The sequence below is a fragment of the Balaenoptera ricei genome, chromosome 18 (genome assembly GCF_028023285.1).
Source record: "Balaenoptera ricei isolate mBalRic1 chromosome 18, mBalRic1.hap2, whole genome shotgun sequence".
Classification (NCBI taxonomy): Eukaryota; Metazoa; Chordata; class Mammalia; order Artiodactyla; family Balaenopteridae; genus Balaenoptera; species Balaenoptera ricei.
The window spans coordinates 71,739,286-71,765,382 of NC_082656.1; the positions used below are offsets into that span (position 1 = coordinate 71,739,286).

Consider the following 26,097-nt stretch of genomic DNA (forward strand, 5'->3'; position numbering starts at 1 on the left):
AGGGCTACTTAAAACCGTTAGCCTTTTCCCAAGGACCAGACGACTTCCTCGGCATTCTCTGTAGCTTTTAAAATTCACATACTACCTATTGTCAGAAATAAACACGTTGCCTTCAACAGTGATCACTGAGTACCTGCTCTCTACTGCTGGAGAGATGATACGTCCCATGAAGACGAACCGTATGGTGCCATGTTCCTGCTTTGTGTGCCACGTGGTGCTAAGTGTAGTAGCTGAATTATAACAGGTCCTGAAAAATGCTTGTGAATGGCGATGATCCCAATTACTGTGACATTTCAATGGCAGTATACTTTAAACAGTCTGTTATTTTCAAGGATGTTGAGTAAGCAGATCCAGTAATAGACTGCACCCTCCTTATGGGTGAGGCAGGGGTTAGGGGTTTGGAAAGGCTGACCAGTGTCAATTGGTGACAAAGAGAGAGGACTTTTCCTTCGTGAGTGGATGAGTGTTGTGTGTTAAGTAGAGCGAGCTTGACCACAGCCTAAGAAATGCAGCCTCTGGTTCCACTGCAGCGCTGTTGTTATGTGGGAACCGAGAGACGCTGCCAGCTGGTTTCTTATTTTCCAGAAGACCACCTTTCCCCTTCCATTTTATTTACCCAGGCCTTTTAATTAGAGGAAAGAATGGAGGGGGAGTTACAATTTAATTTTGTACTCAGAATCACCGAGAAATGGACATGATGAAAATGTGAATCATTGGAGATTTTTTTTTCTGGTCTCCTGTCTTTTTATTTCTATTGGAGTAAAAGAGTCTTCTCTTCCCAATACCTTTCACTCCTGACTCCATCCTACATGTTTTTGTCCTTTCCTATTTCATGGAGGAAGTAGGTCCTACCAAATCAGCGAAAAGGCAAACAAAAGCGTTTGTCTTAAGTCGTTTTTAGAACAAGGTTGGAATACAAATGAAAATGTCATGGGAAAAGGAATGCCACTTTTTCTTGCCAAGAGCTATTGAAAGAATCAGTCTGGTGCGTGTGTGAAACGTGGTTTTTTTCTCGGTGAAGGTATCGAGTAAGTGCTTGATTTGTGTCAGGTGGATTTACTTACCTCAGCTGATCCTCATGGGGACCCTTGGGACGTTAAGTGGCAGCGGTCTCGGGCTGGAGCTTGAGCTAGGAGCTCCTGGGAGACTTGTTAAAACCCAGGTGCGGGCCCACCCTCCCTGTGCCTTTCCGATTCTGCGGGCCTGCGCGGAGGCGGAGAATTTGCATTTCTAATGAGCTCCCAGGTGGTACTGATGAGGCTGGTTTGCAGCCATATTTTAAGAAGCCTTGCAGGCGGTGGTCAGCTTTCTCTGCGTCTTCTGGGAGAATGAGTCTGTAGTGGAGACGTGACTGCCTGAAGTTCTCATAGCCCCCGAGTCGGGCGGGCCGTCGCACTATGACAGGAGGAACGTGTCATGCTCCCAGGTAATGCAGCCAGGCCCCCCCCCCTGCCCCTCTGGACTTGGAATTGAGTTCACAGTGCAGGAAAAGAGGAGAAAGGCCTGGAAAGCAAGTGGAATATAAGCCCAATACGAGCAAAATGCCAGGGAGAAGAAAGTAAGGCTTCCCTCCCCCCACTCCCAAAGAGTAGATCAGGGAAGGCTTTCTAGAGTCGGTGACATTAGAGCCGGTAAAGAGGAATATTTTATTTTAGGAGGAAGAAGCAACAGCAGCAGCCATAACACTAGGAAAATGCAGCCACGCTGAACAGTTTGTTTCCAGGGAGAGAAATCGGGGCAGGTCATTGAAATGCCCGGCTGGGAGTTTTCACGTTTATGTTGTTATTGATTAGACTCAGGTTTTTGAGTAGAAAAGGGGTGTGGTTAAAACTAGACTTTGGAAATAACTTCTGCGACGTGAGAGACTTGCTCTTCTGCTCTGAGTTTTCCTTGAGGTACTTCGCAGAGATCTGTTAGGGGGGATTTAAGGATAGCCTAGTTAATTTTTTTCCCACTAGGCTTGGAGAGGAAAGACAGTGAAGAAATATTCTTTATCAGGTTTCCACAGTTCAGTTCTCTTTTCCGTGGCGGGTGAAATGGGGCACCCAGCTTCCCAAGAGTTGATAGCCTGGTCCCCCTTCTCCCAAATGATCCAGCAGGCCTGACAATCCCTCGCCTGTTTGAAGTGTCTGGTTGATGGAAAACAGCTGATCTGCAGTCGCTACTTCGGCTCACAGACTTGTTTGAAAGAAGTAAATCTATCCGCCCAGATAGCTGTTTTTGAACTTTCTCAAAACCCCTTATCTAAGTCCTTGTGAAAGGCCAGCCGCGGCCGCCTGTGTCCTGGAGCAGCTGCTGGGCCGCGCGCCTTTCTGGGGCGTCTCCCCCTCCCCGGCCTGTGGCTCCCCGGGGACAGGAGCACAGGTGGCTTTGTCACCTGGCAGCTAAGCTGGAGTGAACAGGCCCTGGTGGGGGAGGGGGAGTGGGTTACATATGCTTTGCCCTTTGCCCTCCTGGGAGTCTCACGTGGTCGATCATTGTCCCCGCCCGCCCCCCCACCCCAAACTGGCAAACGCCAGCCCCTCCACCGTCAGCGTGAGGCCCTGGGCGCTCCGGCGGCTCTAGGACCCAGCCCTGTAGCTTCCTACAGATCTACCTCTTGGGCTGCCGCTTCTGTAAATTATTCACTTCCTATGAATTTTTCTTAACCTAGAATTTTTCGGTGGCTAACATTTAAAACTGGAAGGAAGACCTCCTGCCAACCTTCGCTCATCAGCCTGTTTTGAATGATAATTGTCACCCTTGTTTACTGTGATTTCATCTTCGTGGATTTCAGGCTTTAAAGGGGACCGGGGTGGACAGCAGGAATCTGTCCTTTTAGAAAATGAAAATTTTAAAATTGTCTTAATTTTTTTCCGAATGGTACAGAATTTTAAAGGTCCCCAAAAGTGTGCGGTGACAAGCACATCTCAGAGCCTTCTCACTCCTGTCTGTAACCGTATCTCAGTGGAGCCAGCTCTCGTCCCTCTGCCCTTCCAAGAATATTCACGTGTGTGTCCACTTACATATCACATATTTAAGGTATAATTTACATATCATACCTCTGGCCTGTTTTCGGTTCAAAGGATTTTAGTAAATTTACAGACTTGTGTGACCGTCACCACAGTCTAGTTTTGGAACGTTTCCATCACCTCCAAAAAGATCTCTTATCCCTCAGGCCCTTTGCTGTCAGTCCCAGCTGCTACGCCGACCCAAAGCAACAACTTTCTGTCTCTCTAGATTTGCCTTGTCTGGATATTTTCATATAAGTAGGATCATATGCCATAGAGTCCTTTGCATCTGGCTTCTTTCACTTAGCAGAATGTTTTGGGGGCTCATCCACATTGTAACGTGTATCTGCATTTCATTTCCTTTGAATGATGAATGATAATAGTCCCTTGTATGGATATACCACATTTTGTTTATCCATTCACTGGGTGATGAACATTCGGATTATTTCCACTTGTTGACTATTTTTAGCTCTAAACATCTCCATACGCACAGTCTTTGTGAAGACATACATTCTCATCTGTCTTGGGGAGATACCTAGGAGTGTAATAGCTCAGTCACCAGGGGACCCCAATTGCTGGGTTGTATGTGAAACGTATGATTAAATTTTAAGAAACTTCCCCCAAATTATCCAAAGTCTGCACCTTTTTGTACTCCCACCAGCCATCAGCAGTGTATGAGAAATTCCATTTTTTTCCCATTCTCGATAACTCTTGTTACTGCCCATTATAGTGGGTGTGGAATATTATCTCATTGTGGATGTAATTTGCATTTCCTAGTGAGGGACAGTGGTGAACATTTTTTCATGTGCTTATTAACCACTTGTATATCTCTGGAGATGTAAATTCTCATTTTATTATCAGTTTTAAAACATATGGTAACAGTTAACTTAAGGCCTCTCACCATCTCAACTCCTTCCCCTGCCAATTTTTAAATTATTTCTACAGTGTCAGGAATTATAATATTCTGCAGCTATTGCAGTGATTTTAGCCTTCCTCTTACAGTATAAATGGATTTAAAGTTTACCAATAATTGTTTTTCCTTGTTTCACCACTTTGCCTCTTGTTTTGATGTTTATCCTTTAGTAGCTGCTCCCAGAAGGGCTTGAGTTCTTGACTATTTTATATGTTTCAATGAAAATTCAGCTAGATTCCATGTTCTGATTCATCTTTTATTTCTTGGAGGATAGTTTGGTCGGTTAAACATTGAATGTGTGTTATCGAATGCAAGTTTGTGTGCCCAGCGCACAGTAAGGCCAAATAAACTGAAACGTCGGAGTTTGTAGCAGAGAAAGGTTTATTGCAGGGCCGAGCAAGGAGAATGGGTGGCTCACGCCCCCAAACCCCCAAACTTCCCGAAGGGTTTCAGCAAAGCATTTTTAAAGGCCAGATGAGGGAGGTGGGTAGCAGGGTTATGTGATCATCTTGTGCACAATTCTCTGATTGGTTAATGGTGAGGTAACAGGTTGATTAACTTTAATCAATCCTTAGGCACCAGTAGGTCTGGGGGCCACTCACCAAGTAGTTAATTCCTTCCATTTGTTGGTGGTTTTCAGCAACTGAAAAACTCAGCAAAGATGCATGAGATACTATTATCTGGGTACTTCACAGAAGAGCTACAGCAGAGGATATGGGGGAGTGGTCTGTCCCAGGCAGGCCCCATAGGGTCCTGCTCGGTTACAAATGTTGCTGTGGAGTCTGAACTTTTGTCCCCTCATTTTTTTTTTTTTTTTGAACTATTTGCCTAGATGCCCAAATAATTCCTTCTTAATTTTTGAAGATGAGTGATGATAACACAGGAAACTTCCACGTGTTCATCATTTTAGTTATTTCTGGCATATGATATGTTCATTTATTATGGAGAATCTTTTATTTCTGAAATGTCTTCCTGAATTATACCTTAAAATTTTTTTCTTGTTCCATTGAGGTTTTTTTTGTTTTGTTTTGTTTAGGGACATCTATTATGGGTGTGTTGGATTTCTTTTCTTTGTTTTCCATATTTATCATTTTTCTGTTCTAAATCTTTTGCTTGCTTTTCTCCATCTTTCCCCTCCAGACTCTCATATTTTCACCAGTGTGTATTTCCTTTTAGCTACTTCCATTTGGTGATTGTTAAAGCAGCCCAGACGGACTAAGACAAAGTACCATAAACAGGAAAACAACAAATTTGTTTCTCACAGTGCTGGAGGCTGGAGAATCCAAGATCAAGCAAGGGCCAGTGGATTCGGTGTCTAGACCCACTTCCTGGTTCATAGATGGCAGTCTTGTGTGTTACTTTTCCTCACATGGTGGAAGGGACAAGAGAGTTATCTGGATGGTTTTCATGAGGACACTAATCCCATTCAGGAGGGCTCCACCCTCACCATCCAGTCACCTCCTGAAGGCCCTGCCTCCAAATTACTATCACATTGGGGATTAAGTTTCAGTGTGTGAATTTGGGGGTGACACAAACATTCATTTCTATAGTAGTGACTTTTTTTTCGGCTGTGCCACATGACATGTGGGATCTTAGTTCCCCAACCAGAGATTGAACCCGTGCCCCCTGCAGTGGAAGTGTGGAGTCTTAACCACTGGACCTCCAGGGAAGTCCCAGTAGTGACGTTTTTATTCATTCTTTTTTTTTCACCCTGAGGTCTGCCCTCATGCTTTATTTCCTTCTCATGCTTCCCTGAATTCTTGTAAATCCTCTTCTGTTTTTGTAGATAGAATCAGTTATTTCTTTGTTTTGTTAATTTATGACAGTGTGTTTGGGCAAAATTTTCATCAGTTGCATATAGCATTGCTTCGGTGGGTGTTTTTCATCTGTCATTCATTTTCATTTTCCTCTTTTTGCAGCATCTTTGTAAAGGTCCTTTTTTGTTATTAGATGAATTCTTTACGAACTAGCTACTTACAGGAGCTTCACGTGACCAGGAGACAGGGCCATGTCCCATGCCAGTGGGGATTCTTGTGACCTGAGTTTGGGGGTGTGTGTGTGTGTGTGTGTGTGTAATCCTTTCAACCCTTATTTTTCTCTAGCTTGCTGAGCCTGGTTGTGTTCCTAGTGGGGTCTCTCTTTTTCACCTTGCCTTGGCAACAGACTGCTTCCTACTAATATGGCTTAGCTGTGCGGTTTCTCATTCAGTTCGACCTTTCCTGCTTCCTGAAATCTCCCACCACACTGCGTCCAGGGAAGCTCTTAGTGCTACCTGCGTGTCTGTTGCCCTTCTTCTCAGAAAGTTATTGCTGGATATCCTACTTATTTGGGGAGCATGGCTCTGGCAAGCATGGGCTCTCCAAGAATTTTCCTTCTCTGTCTGACCTTCACTGCAGTTTGGCAACTCTTTCTCACGTTTCGTGGTTCAAAGCTACAGATGTCTTCCAGGCTCCTCTGGGATGGAGTCAGCATTTTTGTGTGTGTTTTCCTTATTGCTTTTGGGTGAATTCCAAGAGGAAGTCTTTAAGCCAAGAGACTATAACAAGACAATTCTAGTTTTTTATCTTTTCTTTGCCAGTTAAATTTTTTACTGCTTTTTTGTTTTAGTCATTATTTCCTTTTTAACTAACTTTTCAAATAGATCTAAAGAAGAAAGTAGTTTCACAAACAGCTCTTTACTTTTAGGTCTGGAATGATCACGTTAGTAATAACGTGCTACAAGGAAAGAAATATTAATCTTTTTTACCTTGACTCTTTCTTAAGGAATTCAGAAGTTGGAGGAAGTTATGGAGGTAAAGTTGGAATAGAGCATGGATTGCTATTTATAAACAGGAGGCTTTTAGGTTTGTTAGATATGTGATGTAGAAGGCTGTGTTTTATTACTGGATTCACCAATTTTGCTATCCAGCATAGATTATGGTTACCCATTCATGACTTGACTGCATTCCTCAGATATTCCCTTGACATTCTTAGGCTGCTCTGCTCAAAACTCTTGGCTGGATTTATGTTTGAGTTAAACAGCACTTTCCATGAACAGTAACAATCTGCCTGCAAGTGTAAAAACAAAAAGTGTGACATGCTTTGTTGAAATGTTAATATCCAGAAGTAGAAAAAATATAGGCATGAGATCATTTGAAGACTAAAAAGAGATAAAGGAAGTTAAGGTACCAAATAATCTATTAATCACTAGCTCAATTTAATTTTTAAATGCCAAGCTGTTAAAAATCACAATATTCTTCTGGGGATCTTGGGCCAGAGTGGAGAGAAAGGGTTCCATTTAGAGGATGAGAGCCTCGCTCTTTGCTTAGGTGGGACAAAGAGAAAATGTGTTTAGAGCACCTTTGAGGTGGCGTGACATGAGAGAATAAACCCTGTCCTCCCTGCTGTCGGCTCCCGGGGTGGGCATCAGAGCCACAGCCGGACCTACCCCTCTCAGCTCAGAGCAAGAAGAGGCCAAGTGGTCAGGCCCAGCATCAGTGATTGAGGAACAGGGCCTGTCCATTCTGATGGAGTGCAGGGAACAGAAGGGGGGGTTGGAGGCGAGCAGTGGAGGATGCTTCCAGAGGCAGGGAGGGATCAACACCAAAGTAGGAATGAGTGCAAAGAGGAGGCTGGCAATGGGGAAGGCAAACTGGACTGATGTCAAAGCTTTCTTTGGCACTTGTGTTTATTTTTAACCATGAGACTATGAATAGAAAACATATAGGGGAATAATTCTGCCTGGTTTGTGAAGATTATTTTAAACACAATGATGCCATAGTTAATTAGATCTATACCAGCCACATTTGATTCATTGAACAGATGTAGGTGATCTGTTTTTCACTTTGGTGTAAAGCATTGTAGATGAGCAAAGTCTAGTTGTGTCTTAAGACCAAGAGATGATGAAGCAAAAGATAATCACGTAATCGAACAGATTGGAATTAGGTTCTTAAAAAAAAAAAAAAAACTTGTTTGGGGGAGAAATCAGAAAGGTGCTTGTACAGCAGACCTGTGAAATCATAGATGGACATTCAAGAAAGAAGGAGTAGTTCTCAAAAGGCTGGTCCTTAACTAGCATGGTGACACAGAAGTCCAATCTCAAAGGATTGCATAGGAACGAATAATAATCTCTTACAGGCTTTGGTGGAAAGTTGGTGGGGAAAGTGAGTGTGGGAGAAATAAGTAGGAAATGGTGTTTCCTGGGTGGTGGTCAGGCCCTCTCCCTTTTCAGTCAGGGGGTGTGTCTTTTTAGGCCAGGGTGGTTTGAGTCAGTGACCCATCTTATTGAGGTAACTCCATGGTTTCTGCTCTGCTGACCTCAGGGCCAGCCCTCTGTGTCACAGGGACAGTGTTCGAGGTTTCACTGAGAGGAAGGGGAGGTTCCCATATGGAATCTGGTGGGAAACTTCTGGGAAGGAACCTGACTGACCCTTCAGGAGAAGGAAGAGCCTTGGTCAAGAAGAACCTACAAAACGAGGCTCACAAACTGGGTGTTTTTTCCAGAAGAAAAGAGCTGAAGGGTGACTCGTAAGATGCAACCCTGAGGTCTATACTTCGCACCACAGGTGACCCTTGCGTGCCCCTTCTGTGACCTTCTTTGTCACTGAGCCAAAGGGTCATTCTTTCTCTGCCTCTTCTCCATCGGCCCTTGTGTGAATTTACTGCCATAACAAAGTCCCACAGGCTGGGTGTCTTAACAGAGATTTATTTTCTCAACAGAGATTTATTTTCTCACAGTTCTGGAGGCCGGAAGTTTAGATCAAGGTGTTGGCAGGGTTGGTCTTTCCTGAGGCCTCTCTCCTCGGCTTGCAGATGGCCACCGTCTCCCCGTGTCCTCACATGGCCTTTCCTCTGTGCATCCCTGGTGTCTGTGTGTTCAAATTTCCTCCTCTTATGAGGACACCAGTCAGATTGGATTAGGGCCCATCTTAATCACTGTTTTAAATCGGTCACCTCTTTTAAGACCCTATCTCCAAATGCTGTCACATTCTGAGTTACATGGGGTTAGTGCTCCAAGGTAAGAATTCTGGGGGACACGATTCAGTCCATAACAAGCCCCATGGCTGGGCATGTTTGTTCTTTTTGCTTTTTCATTGCCATGTTCTCCCCCCACCCCTTTCACATTCCCTCTCGCCCTGGCTTTCACTTCTACAGCGAGATGGACTCTGAACCCAAAGCCCAAATCCAGCTCCACCTCCGCCACAGCCTGCTGGATATCCTTTTATAACCTTCAACATGTCCCCAGTCAGACACACACCTTCCCCTCCCACTTCTTCCCTTCTGCCCTGATTTAAAACTTTCTGGTCACTGTTGTACTTTAATCTCCTTCTTCTCAGTAGCTAACCGTTTACAACACTGGGTTAATTTTTCCATAAAAGTGGGTTTTATAGCATTATCTTTTTATTTACATCGCCGCTGTTCAGGCTATCCCCTCGAGCTCAAATTGCTGCCTTAGCTTTGTAACTGGACTCCCGCAGCCCCTGCCAGCCCGTCTCTTTTTCCAGCGCATTAGTATATATCATCTTCACATTCATTTTTCTCAAGTTCTACTTTTGTTGTGTCATTATTCTTATTCACTGAGTCCCTACAGGGTGAAGACCGTATTTCTTAGCTAGGCATTTGATGTCCTTTGTGGTCTGATGCCAACCTAGTTTCCAAATGCATCTTTAACTCTGCAGCATTGATTCTCACTTGTCTTCCTAAATGCCACCTGATTTCTGTCCCATAGCTTTCTTGATGCTGTTCTACTTCCCTGGAATTCCTTCTCCTTGTGTGTTCCTGTCTCCTTCCAAGCATTACCCAACATTTGAGACTCAGTTGAGTTCAGTTCCTACCTTCTGCATGATGGAGGAGACAACTTTGTCAATACTGTAATATGTAGAATGGTTTCCTGGGAAAGGGGGAACAGTTGGGGGAGGGTGGCAGGAAAGAAATTAATTAGGAGGAAAAGAAGAAATCGAGAGAAAAGACCCTACCTAACGTCACCTGGGTTTGTGTGAGTGTGTGTTTCGTTTCCTCAACCAGATTATAAACTTGGGGAACTACAAGATACGTTTTATCTATTTATCTTGATAATGCCTACATTACTTGGTATGTTCCTGGGTCCATAAAAGGTAACTGATAGATGCTAATGATAATGGATTAGGCACTGCTCATTTTCTTCCCAGCAGACCAGAAGTGTGTGAAAAGTGGTGCCTAGCTCATTGTAGACCCTGAATAATAATATGCAGAACACAACTGAATCTCTCATATTAAGAGCTGACTGTAAAACTAGAAAAGGCTAAACTATGTAAAAATATGCAGAAGGATAAAATATGCACAAATATTTGCATGCCTTGAGTGGCTAAAGGTGACGCTGTGTGTGAATGAGCTGAAAGCTCATCAGCTCGTGTGATTCCTGCACGGGGGGTGGGAGCTGGCCCTCTTGTGCTTCGGGGACGTGGCCACAGTGACAGACAGAAGGTGACAAATGTTACTGAGGGGGTTTTGGTGATGAGTCGCCTGATGTATTTTCCTTCTCTCTGCTTCCTGCAGGTATCATATAATCTGCTCTCATCATGGGAGAAATAGAGCAGAGGCCAACTCCAGGATCGAGACTGGGGGCCCCGGAGAATTCGGGGATCAGTACCTTGGAACATGGACAGAAGCCTCCCCCCACGCCTTCAGGAAAACTCATGTCCGTCAGAATCCAGATGCTGGATGACACCCAGGAGGCCTTTGAAGTTCCGGTAAGTTGGGGGCAGCCTTCGGCACGGGGGAGGCTCATGTCGTTCCTGTGTTTCGGTGACGCGAGCTGGCAGGTCTGTGTGTTCAGCAGCTCCCTGCCCACCCTCGCCATGCTCCTCTGGCGCGTTCTGGTTCCCAGCTCTCAGTTTTTGGATTTACGCGTGGACCGCGTCCAGTGATATCAGTGGGTGTGTCATTTGAATTTTACTCTGATTTTCCATGTTCAGATAGATATCTGTGTGTATATGCCTACGTATGTATTACTTATATATTTGAATTGGCGGGAACTGTGATCTGCGTCTCAGTCTGATTTGCTTATTACAAGCCGTTCCTCTCAACGCCGATGCATGTGTGTGAGCGCCCCGTTTCTCTAGGTTACTGGCAAGAAAGTTCCGAGAAAACCAACAAAGACCTGAATGGGTGTTCTGACATCAGAAGTTGCCGAGCATGTTTGTGGGTGGGGAGTCGGGGTGCAGAAGAACCCTGATCCCAGCCCCCAGTGTGGCAGCCCTAGAACTGAAGAGACCCCATCCCAGGGGCGGACCAGAGGGGTGTCCAGGAGCCGGGCAGAGAAGAAGGACCGGCAGCCGTGGCCTTACCCCTCAGCTAGGGCTGCATACCCCCACGGTTCTGGTGTGTCCCTCAGAGCCCCTTCCCCATGTCCCCTTGCCCTCCCTCATCCTTCTCCCCAAGCTCCTCCTGAAATCCGACTGCTGCTAGCGGCTCGGGAACCACCACCAGTTAGTTATGCGCAGATGGAGAATTTGTTCCTGTGGCAGGGAGAGTCCAGACGTGCGTGTCCACCTCTGTAGAACTCTGACTGCACTCGCCGCAAGAATTAATTAGCATCCAGAGAATTCACAGCACACTCTGGCTGTTTTCCGTGTTCTCCCTTGGGTACTAAGCCCACATCTCACATGGCTTGTGTGTGGGGGGGAAGGAAATAACTCTTGCATTCCAAACAGCCAAACTGTAAGCAGACTTTGGGAACGTAACCTGTTTTTAAAGTGGAGATGGTCCATCTATTATTCCCGATGGCTAGAGCAACTGAAATTTAACAGTCGGCATTCATGTCTGCAGCTCATCATTTCATGGTTTATGTAATATGATTCACTAAGTCATATTCATTTCAAAGACTGTTGTTCAGAGGGTGTGAATTACCATTAAGTGTCTCAGGGAAGATAAACCTCAGAAAAGCTATGTTTAAACCTGCCAATTTATTGCACGTTGCCAACAACCTTTGTATCTTTCTAATTTACTTGTTGTGGAATTCCTGTCTCTTCAAGGACTTGAACTTCTTCATATTCTGAGGCACAAAGCCGTTGCTAATCTGCTGAAATTGTAAAAATAGATTGAGGGGCACACCTGCCAGCCTGGTAGAGTCAGGCCTTCTGTAACATGTCCCAGCCTCCTCTCCTCCCCCCGCCCTCCGCCGCACCCCACATCCCTCCCGCACCCCGCCTCCTTTCTCTTCATTGCCAGACTGGTTTGGTGAGGTATTTCATTTCAGTGTTTCCTCTTTGGTACTGCTAAGGACTTCTGAGCCCAAGTCTGTAGCAACGCATTCTTTTAAATGGTGTTCCCGTATGTGGTTTGGACCGAGGGCCAGCAAATGCTGCTGTTGTGTGCACGAGCTATAGGAAGCATTGTACTGTATTCACTTGCAGTTCTTGTTTCCCTGAATCAAAGGATGTCAAAACTCTGGTCCTAGCTACTATTTAGCTAGGAACTATTATAGGAACTCCCTGCCTAAGAAATAGGAATAGAAGTGTGTTTGCATCTTTAAAAAATGATTTTACTTGATAATTTCTGTTGTCTGTGCTTTGCATTTGTAACTCCTCTGCCTGGAAGGTTTCTCATACCACCCCCTTCCCGCATAAACTCCTGTGCATCCTTAGAGGTCCTATCTGTTTTACCCAGATGCCAACTTCTTTTTTTTTTTTTTTAATTAATTTATTTTATTTATTTTTGGCTGTGTTGGGTCTTTGTTGCTGTGCGCGGGCTTTCTCAAGTTGCGGCGAGCAGAGGCTACTCTTTGTTGCGGTGCACAGGCTTCTCATTGCGGTGGCTTCTCTTGTTGCGGAGCACAGGCTCTAGGCACACGGGCTTCAGTCGTTGTGGCTCGAGGGCTCAGTTGTTGTGGCGCATGGGCTTAGTTGCTCCACGGCATGTGGGATCTTCCCGGACCAGGGCTCGAACCCGTGTGCCCTGCATTGGCAGGTGGATTCTTAACCACTGCGCCACCAGGGAAGCCCCGCCCAGATGCCAACTTCTTGAGGCAGTGGCTGGGAGTGTTTTCTTCCCCCATTTCAGACCTCTTTGCTCATACATCTGTCAGGGTGGAGCTGGACCACTGAGATTCAAATCCCAGCTTCATCTACTGTGACGCATTAATCACCTTGGGCAAGGTACTTAATCTCTCTGTATCTCGGTTTTCTCCTCTGTAAAATGAGGCTAATCATAAACCCTACCTCATTTTATGAGAATAAAAGAGTTGATACAAATAAAGGAACAACTCTTGGCACATACTAAGAGCTTGGACCATAATATGATTAGTGTTACCAATGGGCATTTGCCACTTCACTGCTGGCTTCTCGGGGCTGGGACCTTGCCTTACTGTCTCATCCCCAGCACCTTGCACAGTGCCTGGCATGTAGTAGGTGCTCATTAAGTGTTTGCTGACTGAATATTAGGAGTACACTGAATCTTACAAGTAGAATTAATGCCATTGTTAGTTTTTCACATGCCTCATCCATTCATGTTTAATTTTTATTTTTGGAGTTGAGTCAAAATGTTCCTTCTCAACCCATGGGCAACAGATGTTTTCCATAACTGCCTGTAGAAAGGCAGCAATCAGCATTTTTATTGACTAAGCTGATTCTAAATTGCTACCTTGTGGTCTTTAAGAATAGAATCAGCCAGGTCTCTGCACAGCTGGGAAGCATCAGGCTGGCTGTGGTGACTCGGCCGCTGTGCTTGGGATTGGAGCGGAGGGACGCAGGATCACAAGAGACCCAGCTCCCCATAAGTGCTTTAAACCTTGCTCCAAAACTTTCTGCTGGGAATTCATCAAGGCCACGTGTCTGAGGCTGGAAGTGTCCCCTTAGCCCACACGTGCTCCCTCCTCAGATTGGGCACCCCACAAGGATGAATTCTCCTCGCTAATTCACATTCATCACACACATGAGCAGGCACTTGGCCAGAAGTCGTTACAGTTTCCCTCGGGGGACATTCTTCCATGAACCACAGCTTTCCTTGGGGGGTTGAGTTTCCTGGGCCTTTCCTAAGACTTTTGTTTTAGAGGATGGATGAAGGCAAAGTCATCATTTAAAAATGCATGTTCCCTAAACACTTCCTGGCACAGATAACCACACCAGTGTTCATCATTTCTTATAGCCTTGAATGAAGTCTTATTAAAGAGTTTAATCCTTTGAAAAGCATGAGCAGTGAGCATCAGACTTTTCTACGCCATGGCTAGTTCTACCGCCGCCACCTTTGCTCTTGAACTTGGACGGTCTTTTTAGGTATTTCCTCTACAGAGTTGAAAGTTCAAAAGTAATATTTATAGTAAATTCTTACGGGGCGTTTTATCATCTTTATGTGGAAAAGGCTGTGCAGATAAGCCCCAACCTGTGGTTTGTGATTTATGCAGCTTTCCCTTCCAACCAGAGATTATGAATCGAGGTGACTTGTGTGGGTCTGAAAGGGTTAAATGACTCCCTCCGCTCCCACCCCCGCCAGGACCATCCCCCTTGAAGGTTCCTGAGAAGGTCTGATGTGTCCTGTCCTCACGACCCCGCTGGTAAACAAATGCTGTTCCTACTGACGTTTGTGGGGTGAAGCAGATGGCGTCTTCCCCAAGTGTTTATTCAGTTTATGTGTTTTCATTAAGCAAGGCCGCTCTAGCAAGAGTGGAGAAGAGCAGAGGAAATAAAACGGAGCCGTGTTTTGCTGCTTTTGAGCAGCCCTGGTGAAAACGCTTGGGAGAGACGCTCACAGGTGATGCGGAGACGCCTGGCCTTTGTTGCGGAGTGGGCGTGGCCTGGTGCAGGTGCGGAGTGGGCGTGGCCTGGTGCAGGTGCGGAGCGCTCCGTGTCGGCCACAGCCCTCCCGGGGAGTAATCGTCGTGCCCTGTGTTTGTGTCTTGTCGTTGCTTTACTCAGAAGCCTTTACAGCTCCCAGCTGCCTGAGGATCAAGTGTGGATTTCTTAGTCTGGGGAGGCTGGGAGAGAGCTCGGGCCTTCCTGGAGGGCCCGCTGCAGCTGTCTGAGCTGCTCCAGCTACTTCGCTGTTAACTCCCCACTGCTGTCCCCGGTTGGTTCATCCTGTGCGTTAGCATCTCGGGCCAGAAAATTCTCTTAAGCTCTTTACATGCTTATTTTTGGCCTCCCACAGGTAGAATGGGACCTCTGTGGAGGCACGGCCTCTTTTGTTCTTGCTTATCATCAGATTGTGCACCTCAGCAGTGCCTGGACCCAGCCGATGCCATAACCTGTGACCGACTGCCCACACCTCTGTTCAATCATTTGCCTCTCGCAAGTGACGAAAGGTGGCTGGCGCTGTCATCTCTGTAAGATGAGGGAACCCTTGGGGAGTGCTTCGAGTCCCTTCATCACATTTGCACAGGGTTGGGATAGGACTGGGATTCGAACCCGGCCCTCAGGACCCCAACGTTGTCTGCCTTCCCCGACCCCGAGCTGCCGCTTCTTATAAGATCCGTGGGCTTCCGCTGTCTTGCCCTATTGGATCTTTTCAAACTTGCCTCCAAGGCTCCCAGACAGAAGGCACCACAGCCTCATCTCGGGGCTGCTCTGGTTCTTTTTCCGTTTGTAAACACCAGCCAACATCCACTAACAAATTTGTCAAGATCACCTCAGGGTCCAAGCCTCCCCGTGGCTCTTGCTGGGGGCCATCTCTCTCTTCTTGTAGTACGTGTTATGCTGTACCTCTAATTAGACTTTGAGTCACAGGCTCCAGTCTTGCTTCTCTCCCTAATTAGTTCCCTTATAACCCTGCTGTGACTTGGTTTCCTTATTAGCAAAATGAGGTGTTTGGTCCAGATGATACTACAGGCCTTTTTTTCTCCCTTTCTTTTTTTGGAAGTCAGCACCTTGCGTTGACATCTTTGTTGATGAATTACCTTTTCATGACTGTATTTGTTAATTCCCCAGGCAGATGGTAGACTCTTTCAGAAAAGGGATTTTTCATCTTAAAAAAAACACAAAATTCTAAAAGCCTCCTCAGATAGTAGTTACTGTGTAACTAGTAAGTGCTCAAACCAATGTGGTCAGGGTGAATAAGCAAGCAGTATACAATATGTTGCTTGTGGAGCATCGGGAAATGTTAGGATTTTGTGTGTGTGTGTGTGTGTGTGTGTGTGTGTTGGTGGGAGGTGGGGTAACTTACATAAATCTCACTAAACTAAATTGGGCCAAACTTTATGCCACTTGAAAATTGTAGGTAGAAGATGGAAAGAAATCAGATATTTTCTAGACAACACATTATTAGCAGGAAGCAAACAAGTTTGTTGAAAACAAACATCTAAAATTTTTAAGAAAAATAATTAGGTTGCATGTCATAATAAAAGACTGCAAAGGGTTTTTTTTTTTTAGGGAGGGCAAAACTGCCTATGTTATCTCAGACCTAATTAGGAGTCTCACACGGTCAGCCCATAAATGATTAAACATTTATTTCATTTTCTTACATTTTGAAATGGAGCAGTCGTTTAATTTCTTTAATTTTCACTGAAGCCTGGGCTTGACGTCAGTCGAGGGCTTGTTCCTCCAAGTGCTTTGTGGTTCTGCAAAAGGTCGTAAATGGTTAGAGAATTTGAAAACTGTCTTCATAGGCTTGCGCTCAGAAAAATGGACGTAGCAGAAGTTTGTCTTTTTAAAAAGCTCTGTGTGTCCTTTTGGGGACCCCCCAGTTTACATCGGGAAAAGCTGAGGCTGATGGTTTGGAGCTGGCCTTGTGTCACTCAGAGCCACTGTGTCTATAGAAAAGCATGGTCCTTTTCTCTGTCTTATTTTGAATGATTTTGTTTCCCTTTTTAATTTCTATTTCAGCCATCTTAGAGACGATGCCTTTTTGGATAAGCCACTAAATGTCTTTTTTTTTTTTTTCTCCCCGAAGAGGTGGAATGTACGTTTAACCAAGATCCTGGGGGAAAATATATCTTCCTTTTTAATACGTGCTCTGCTTCTCAATTCCCCTGGAATCGCAAGTCCCTGGCAGTGGGGTTATTCCTTGCAGTTGATTGGATTATATGATCTTAGAAGGCAGGTGTGTGTTCAGGGGTCCTTTATTTTTTTCTTTTGCATAAAGTGCACGTAAGAGGTGATGGTGGTGATACCGAGACCTAAATAAAATTTAATTGACCGTTTAAACCAGAAGGGAGATGTGTGTGCCCAGAGCTCCATTAACTGCCCCTTAAGCAGCTGCAGTTTTGAACCAGAATGAGGGGAAGGAATTTCGCAAGTTCACTCAGCTTTTTAAAAATGAGTCCATATTTCTTTTCCCTTATCAGTGTTGCTTTTGGCTCCTATTATTAGCAGAGTTTCTGAAAGAGTATTTATGTCCACTCCGCTTTGCATGGTCCTTTATGTGTTTTATTTAACTTGAATGATAAATGGTCCGTCTGGGTCTGGTCTCATGATGTTAAATTTAAGGGCTATTTTAATAGATAAAAAAATTTTTTTTTCATAATTCATTTCAGTGGAATACTGTTAGCCTTCCTTTCTAGTTCCTTAGAAGCAAAGAGTAGAACTTAAATGTTGGCCCGAAATGTTTGTGTGCCCCTTTCAACTTCACTGCGGACCCTTGATCAAAGTCATTTCTGAGGCTCTGACGTGATGGCAGGAATTCTGTAACAGCTGTTTGCTATTTTCTCCCTGAAAAGTCTCAGCAGAAACTAATAAATAAAAGGAATAAACTGTAATTGAGAATGTCTGTATCAGACATTAAAGTGGGCCAGTATTCTGGGGAAACGTAGCGAGTTTGAGAGGCTGCTTTTTTTTCCTCCCCTCTTTTAAGTGGAGATAATAAATTGTCTGAATTATAAAAACAGAGTGGTTAAAGGGGAAAGTCCAGGACCGTGCATCCGGGCTTCAAGGCTTACTAGCTGGGTGGCTCTGGGTGAGAAGATAACCACCCTCAACCCATGTCCTTGTCTCCGAATCCAGGGAACACGTACTTCATGGGGCTGAGGTGTGAAGCTCACGTGAAATACCTTCTGAGAAAACACCTGGCAGAGTCCTGGATGCAGATTAGTTTCTCCTTAAAAGCTAGTCTTTTTTTCTTCCTTTCACACTAAGCTTTACTCTCCTTGTTCATTAGCAGAATTGAGACTGTGCTTGCATTGTAGAGCTCTTGGGTAGGTGAAATGGAAAAGAAGCTTATGAAAACACTTTAAAATTAAAAACTAGCATACTTGTCAAGTGGACTAATTCCCTTTCTTTTTACCCCCCCCCCCCCCCCCCCCCCCCGCTTTCTATATAGTCTCGCGTGAGTCTTTCCTGAAATAGAGACGAGGATCCCAGGTGGCTTTCGAAAGTCTGTAAGAAGGAAGTGCCACCTGGACAGGTGTGATGCAGTCTCAGCTTCTCACAAGCACAGTTACTCCCTTTTTCCGACGTATCTGTAGCTTCTCGGAGCTTCAGTTCCCTTAGCTTTCACATCGAGGGGTGTTCGTGTAGCTTAAACATTTTATGTGCGTGTCAGCTTCGCTGAGTTCTTGATCTCCTTCATTTACTTAGTCCAAAGCCTTTCAGTTTTCCTAGAGTCAGGATTTTCTTAGGTTCTCCTCTCCTCTCATCCCTCTGGCACAGGTTGGCTGTAGGATTTCAAGGTGGTGGACGGAGGGTTTCAGGACCCTCTAGGATGGGTCTTCTTCTCTGCTGGCTCCTTTGAAGGAAGCATTTAGCTGGCTAGATACCCCTGTGCTTGAATGTGAATGTGAAACATATTAACATACAAATCAGACTGATGTTTAAACTATCTGCTATTTTATTTTTTATGATTCACTTATTTGCTGTCTTTCATCAATTCGAACATTGGAGTTGGACATCATAGCTTTAACTCCTAAGAAAGATATTGGAATGATTTAATCAGTTTGGGATCTGTAGAGAAAATGATCGTGTGAAAGCAATTCTAAAAGTCATACTTGATAACTGTGAGCAAGAGCCTTATAGGTTTCTCCTTCCTCATTTATATAAACAGGAAGCTAGACTTGATACCCACAATAGAATTCCAGAGCACTGGTGTTATTTTATGGAATGTGATCTTGGAAACACGATATGAGTCCCACGAATATTTATGGACACGCACGGCAAGGTGTTGCTGATAAGAAAATGAACAAAAATAATGGCTACCCTTTAAAAAAAAAAAAAACCCTTGCTGTGTGCCAGACTTTGTGCTACATCTGTACTTACGTTCTTTCATTTATGGCTGATCAGTGAATCTATGAGGTAGGCATGAGTGACCCCAGTGAGGCGTAGAGGGCAGAAAGGGCTTGATCTAGGTCGTAGAGCCAGGGTCCCGGCCCAGCCCCTCTCTATACTTTAGCCCCGCTCTCCCCATGCCATTAGATGGGCTTCAGGGCCTTAGGGAGCCCAGAGAGAGTCCAACCTACCACATCAAGCGTGCTGGTCCGTGAGACAGATGCCAGTGATAGATACTCTTTAAGTGGGTAGGATGGGTTAAGAGGGCTGAGCCTGCAGGAGGAAAGCCCAGTGACACACGGTGGTGACTGATAAGGGCCCCAGATGGAATGCTGGGGAGCTGACAGACACAGGAGAAGTGAAGGAGGTAGAATTGGTAGGACTTGCAGCGTGTGGGAGGGGAGCACCTGAAGAGTGGGGCGCACGGACAGTCCTTACGTTTACACCGTGGCTTACGTTACGTGGCCTTACGTTTACACCTGGGTGGATCCGTGCTGCCACGGAGGACTAGGACATCGACTGGCCTTTCTGTGACAACTGTTGTACCGGAAATGATGCCTGCCTTTAGTTGACGTGAAGGGCTCGTTGCTAATTTGCTGGTGAGAGGCACTGCCTCATTTATAATCACAGAGAAGAATCTGTGACTCTATAAATGAACCTCTGAGATTCACAGTGATTATGTAGATTGTACAAACTGGAAGTATCAAATGGTGGTTGATTGCTTGCTTTCCATTTATATTAGGAAAATTATATTTACTCTGCATTTCAATTTCCTTGTCATCCAGAAGCAACTCTGTTCAACTTGCCACACGTAAGTGAAGGCCGGGCTGGGAAAGCATTGACACCCAGTGCCTTCAAACGATGTTCAAAATCCTTAGAAAGGAATGGGGGTGTTACCTGTCCTTTAATTTTGATGCCATTTACTGATGAGGCAAACTATCAAGTGCGTTTGGCTGTCATGTCATCTTCCATGGTCATTTGTCAGAATGTGTTTCCGCAAACAGAACTCAAACGCTCAATTACCTTTGATCTAGATATAAGGCTGAGTGTCTAAAGCATTGAAAAGCAAGACCCAAGAGCACTTGTTGAGTTATTAGGGTGTCAAGACAGTGCCTTTTTCACGGTTACAATCTGTGTTAGTTTCTTAGGGCCGCCGTGACGCGGTACCACAAACTGGGCAGGCTCAACGACAGAAATCCATTCTCTCTCAGTTCTGAAGGCCAGAAGTCCAAGATCAAGGTGTTGGCAGGATTGGATCCTTCTGAGGGAGGATCTGTTCCATGGCACTCTCCTAGCTTCTGGGGATTTGCTGGCAGTCTCTGGGGTGCCTTGCATCTCTGCATCCATCTTTACGTGGCCTTTTCCCTATCTGGGTGTCTGTCTCCAAATTTACCCTTTTTATTGGGTTGGCCAAAAAGTTCGTTCGGGTTTTTTCCCTGAGATGTTATGGAAAAAGCTGAACGAAATCTTTGGCCAACCCAGTGTGAGGAGAGCGGCCATACAGGATTAGGGCCCACCCTACTGACCTCATTTAAACTTGATGACCTCTGTAAAGATCCTATTTCCAAATAAGGTCACGTTCTGAAGTACAGGGGTTTAGCACTTCAGCCTGTGAGTTTGAGGGGGCCCCAGTTCAGCTCATAGCAAAAGCTTATTTAAACAGTGGGGAAACGAAGGGGAAAGATCATCGGTATTACCCTGAGCCTCGAGATGGCTTTCGCTTAACAAACGCCTTTTAAAAATAAAACACTGCAGTCTTTGTTCTCCTGAACATTTTGTAGAAAGATTTCCTTCTTGGTAGATTTTTTACAAACACAGTTAAAGCTCATTGTATGTAAGGCTGTCTGATGTGTAACTCGAAATATTCCTCAGTTCCTGATTCCAAGTACGTATCCCTGAACGAGGAACAGCAGAAACAGGAAATAAAAGGCATGCGTGACTGATCTTCCTAGGCTCCGGGGGACACTTGACTGGGATAGATGTCCAGTAATAAATACTTGGTAACATTTTTATGGAGGTCCATGCCCCCGTGTTGGTGCTGTTTTTTCAGGGTTGGCGTTGAGTTGGTTTTCTGAATCCTAGCTGAGCTGCCTCTCCATCGTGTCCCCTCCCATCACATCTGCCCTTCAACCTCGTAGGGCCCTCCCCTCCCTCGACCCTCTTCTCCCAGGGCACCCAGATTCTCCCTTGCTTTGCTGTGATTCTGGCGGCGGCTGCCGTTCCTTTCTCCTCTGCTGCTACACAAGGCAGTTAAGAGTGATTGGAGTATAATTGCTCTACAATGGTGTGTTAGTTTCTGCTTTATAACAAAGTGAGTCAGTTATACATATACATATGTTCCCATATCTCTTCCCTCTTGCATCTCCCTCCCTCCCACCCTCCCTATCCCACCCCTCTAGGTGGTCACAAAGCACAGAGCTGATCTCCCTGTGCTATGTGGTTGCTTCCCACTAGCTATCTATTTTACATTTGGTAGTGTGTATATGTCTATGCCACTCTCTCACCCTGTCACATCTTACCCCTCCCCCTACCCATATCCTCAAGTCCATTCTCTAGTAGGTCTGTGTCTTTATTCCCGTCTTGTAAAGCAATTATACTCCAATAAAGATGTTTAAAAAAAAAAGTGAGAGAGTGGCATGGACATATATACACTACCAAATGTAAAACAGATAGCTAGTGGGAAGCAGCCGCAAAGCACAGGGAGATCAACTCGGTGTTTTGTGACCACCTAGAGGGGTGGGATAGGGAGGGTGGGAAGGAGGGAGATGCAAGAGGGAAGAGATATGGGGATATATGTATATGTATAACTGATTCACTTTGTTATACAGCAGAAACTAACACACCATTGTAAAGCAGTTATACTCCAATAAAGATGTTTAAAAAAAAAAAAGTGATTGGAAAAAAATGTATCACAACAGCGGTTATTGCCACTGTAAATTTACAAACTCAGGTCTTCCCTTGTCCTCGGAGCACCCCGGTTACCGTGCCAGAGTGCCCCCCTGCTTTCCTGGCTCCCACGGTGGCTGTCATAGACCTTCCCAGTCCCTTCCAGTCGGCTCTCTCGTTCCTGTGGCTACACAAGCTTAGTCTAAAGGGGCAAGAAGAGGGACTGGGTCTCAAGCGGGTCATGCTGTGGCCACGCAGGAGGGCCCGGCCAGCGGCAGTGGCAGCGATGGCCGTTGCCAGGGCCAGAGTAGGGCCAGGAGGGAACCCGAGGAGGGGTGGGTGGTGAGCCGCCCAGCTGTCTTCCTGACCACCCGTGCCCTGTCGGCGTCGCCTGTCCCTGAACCAGAGGCCCCCAAGTGAGGAGCCCAAGGTGAGCAGTCTGTAGAGACCGGCCAGTGGGGCCGTGAGAGAAGGGCCAGGACACCCCCTCTCTTGAGAGATGCCCAAGACTTACACCTCACAGAGAAAGTCACGGCCACCAGGCATGGGCTCCCAGGTTCCTGTCTCCTAAAACTTAGGCTCGTCTCTCTTCCCCTGCCTTCGCTTCCATCCTGGCAGCCTCGCCTCTGACCCGCCAACCTTCATTCCATCTCGCGCAGGACACTGCTTCCCATGGCAGGCGCCAACAAAAATGCCTTTTATTCACATATAAGTCCTGTGCTTCATGGGCATGTTTTTATTTAATTTATAGACAATTTAACACTAGAAACCAGATGATTTAAAAAAAAAAAAAAAAAGGGCAGGGTGGGGCAGTAGTTATAGCGTGCGCTGAATCTGGGAGATGAAACAAAACTTAGATATTGCTGTTGGCCCTCTATCGTGCCTTTGCCCGATTTAGATATTTCTGTAAGTACCAAGATGACATATTTTATTAGAGCTGTTAACTGGAATGTCTGGTTTCGTAATAAGCACCAAGGAGTTCTCCTTCCCTTTGTTAACTGGGTCTCAGGTGTGTTGAGCAGCTCACCTGTCCGGGTAGGTTTCATGCGGGTGGTCAGAGGTCCTGTTTGCGGACCACGTGGTGAGGTGCCTGGACTCGCCCTGCTCAGGGCTCTCCTGCTTTAAGCTCTCACCCATTATTCACAGCACAGAGGAAGACCTTCATTCCAAGCAAACTCTTGGTGTTGGCTACCTGTGAACTTTCCGAATCCCTAATGACAAAGTTAACCTGTCTTTCCCCCCGCCCCTTCCTCTCCTCTCCTCTCCTCTCCTCTCCTCTCCTCTCCTCCCCTCTCCTCCCCTCCCCTCCCCTCCCCTCCCCTCCCCTCCCCTCCCCTCCCCTCCCCAAGGGCACTTTCTCTAAGATGGGCTTCCTCTTTTAGTGCCCACAGCTGCCTTCTCTTTTGAAGCTCCTGAAAGGTACATGGCAGCTTTAGCAAATAAAGTTTTAATTTTCTCTAGAAAACTGGTTCAGCAGAACCCAAGCCACTGCCAGCAGCCCATAGGCACCCTGCCAACCCGGGGCTGTTTAGAGAGAGATTTATGTGGGTACAAGTCGCAATGCTTAGTTTCCAAACTTATTTTTGCCCTCTGTTTGGCTCCAAAAATGCTTGACCAAGGGGCCTGGAGAGTTGGTTTTGTTTTTGGTCATTGTTTCATGGTACACAAAGTACTAGATGAAAGTAAGTTCTTTTTCTCTGTGCCCTGTACCCATGTGAACCCTGGAGCTGATCAGTGATGTTTCAGAGTCCTACTGGCAACACTTTGTGCAGTGGCATTGAAGCGATGCTTTAGGGGTCCATTTTCCTAGGCTACTCCATCACTCAGCAATGCAATTTGACATTTGGTGAAATATAATGTATCAGTTTGCAAGGGCTGCTGTAACATAGTACCAGGGAGGGGGCAGCTTAAACAACAGAAATTGATTGGCTCACAGTTCTGGAGGCTGGAAGTCTGAGATTAAGGTGTGGGCAGGGTTGGTTCCTTCTGAGGCTGTGAGGGAGAATCTTTTCCATGCCTCCCTGCTAGCTTCTGGTGGGTTGCTGGCCATCTTTGGTGTGCTTTGGCTTGTAGACATATCTCTACCAATCTGTGCCTTCATCTTCACCTGGCTGTCTCCTTCTGTGTGTTTGCCCTAGTTTCTCCCTTTTATAAGGCCACAGTCATACTGGTTTAGGGCCCACCCTAATGACCCCATCGTAACTCGATCAGTTGCGAAGACCCATCTTCCAAATAAGGTCACTGGCTACCGGGTGGGTGGGTGGAGTGGTTAGGACTCCAACATACGAACTTTGGGGAGATACAGTTCAGCCTGTACATATAGCAGTTTTCATTGTCTGGCTTCTTTATGAAACATCATTTGAGAAATGGTTGGGCCATTTGCTGCTGTGACTTCTAGATGTGCAACTTGCATACCCAGTTTTCTGCTCTGGTTCCTTTGGGTCGCAGTGTAGAATGGGGCATTTCCCTAATAGGTGGAGGAGAACTTTATCACATAAAACTCCCTTAAAAAAAAAAAAACAAAAACCTCCCTTAAATCACATGTATGCCTGATTAAAATGGGAACTGTAGTCTGGGCAGTCATATTAGATGGGAAATCTTGGCTGTTTCAATCAAGCGAACTGTAGGAGTGGGTTGGTTTGGAGTAATTTTCCTTCCTTCTCCAGCATTTTTTTGTGAATCAGCAACGGGAGAGTGCTGACTTGAAAGTCACTGTGTAGTATCTCCCAACATCACTCACTCTGATTTTGGCAAATAGCCATTCTTTTGATGTATTGGTCTAGGTTGAAAAAATAAGCCTTCACTGCTCTCCCAGCATCCTCTGTCTTGCAGCAGTTATGCCAGAGAGCATTACTAATCATTAGAGAAACGCAAATCAAAACCACCATGAGATATTACCTCACACCCATTAGTATGATTGCTATAAACACACACACACACACACACACACACACACACAGAGAATACAACAACTATTCAGGATGCTGGGAAATTGAAACCCTTGTGCCTTGTTGGTGGGAATGTAAAATGGCAGCCACTATGGAAAAGATTACGGCGGTTCCTCAAAAAATGAAACGTTAGAATTACCATGTGATCCAGCAATTCCACTTCTGAGTATATACCCCAAATAAATGAGAGCGGGATCTTGAAGAGATGTTTGTACACCTGTCTTTAAACAGTGTTATTCACAATAGCCAGGAGGTGGAAGCAACCCAAATGTGCGTTGATGGGTGAATGGATAATATATGGTATATACATACTATGGAATATTATTCAGTCTGAAAAGGGAGGAAATCCTGTCAAATGCTACAGTATAGATGAGCATTATGTTAAGTGAAATAAGCCAGTCACAAAAAAGACAAATACTGTATGAATCTACTTACGTGAGGTACCAAGAGTAATCAAATTCATAGAGACAGAAAGTAGAATGGTGATTGCCAAGGGCTGGGGAGAAGGGTGGAAATGGAGAGTTGTTGTTTAATGGCAATATAGTTTTAGTTTTGCAAGACGAAAAATTTCTGGAGACCTATGTGAGTATACTTAACACTACTGAACACTTAAAAATGGGTAAGAAAGAAAATTTTATGTGGGTTTTTTTTAACCATATATTTTTTTAATTGGAAACTAGTTAAAATAACCACAATTGATTTTAACCTTTGAGAAAACTAGTCTAGACCTTCATTTCCATGTACTGTGCTTCAGTTGAATTCCGACAGTGTATCAGGCAGGTGTCAGGGGGTAGGGAAGTAGATTCATCTGTGGCTAAAAAGACTTGGAGGAAGGAAAAAACTCATTTCAATAAACTAAAATGCTAGCTTACAAGTATTGTGACCTCGTTTCTGTGATGACTGATGAAGACACTTTGAACCATCTGTGGTAACATTTGTTTCACTAGCATTCACAGCATCGTTTGGTGTTGGTGTTTATCTTCTGTTTGTATATCATTAGTTATCATTTTATGGCTCATGCCTGCCAGAGAGATGGTAAATTCCTTTAAAGCTGGGGCGGGGTTCTTTGTGATCTCCACAGCAGCTAGTGAGTTTCCTGCACATATGAGGGGTAAACAGTTAATAGACCTTTTCTGTTCATTGACCCACTTGTGGTACCTTCAGCAAATCCCTGTATCCTAAGGGTCAGTTCACCTCCCATTGCATGATTTGCTGGG

General features: G+C 45.3%; 1 protein-coding gene across 3 annotated transcripts in view; it reads left to right on the forward strand.

The window, feature by feature from the left end:
- FARP1 (FERM, ARH/RhoGEF and pleckstrin domain protein 1) overlaps positions 1-26,097 on the forward strand; it is a 291,438-nt gene that overhangs the window by 46,347 nt on the left and 218,994 nt on the right. For 2 of the 3 annotated variants that reach the window (XM_059903280.1, XM_059903281.1), the window contains exon 2: positions 10,417-10,610. In XM_059903280.1, the coding sequence (XP_059759263.1) occupies positions 10,440-10,610 (171 nt within the window). In that variant the 5' untranslated portion in view covers positions 10,417-10,439. Of the gene's footprint in view, positions 1-1,322; positions 1,427-10,416; positions 10,611-26,097 lie in introns of those variants that run through there. The other variant, XM_059903282.1, reaches the window with a different exon arrangement.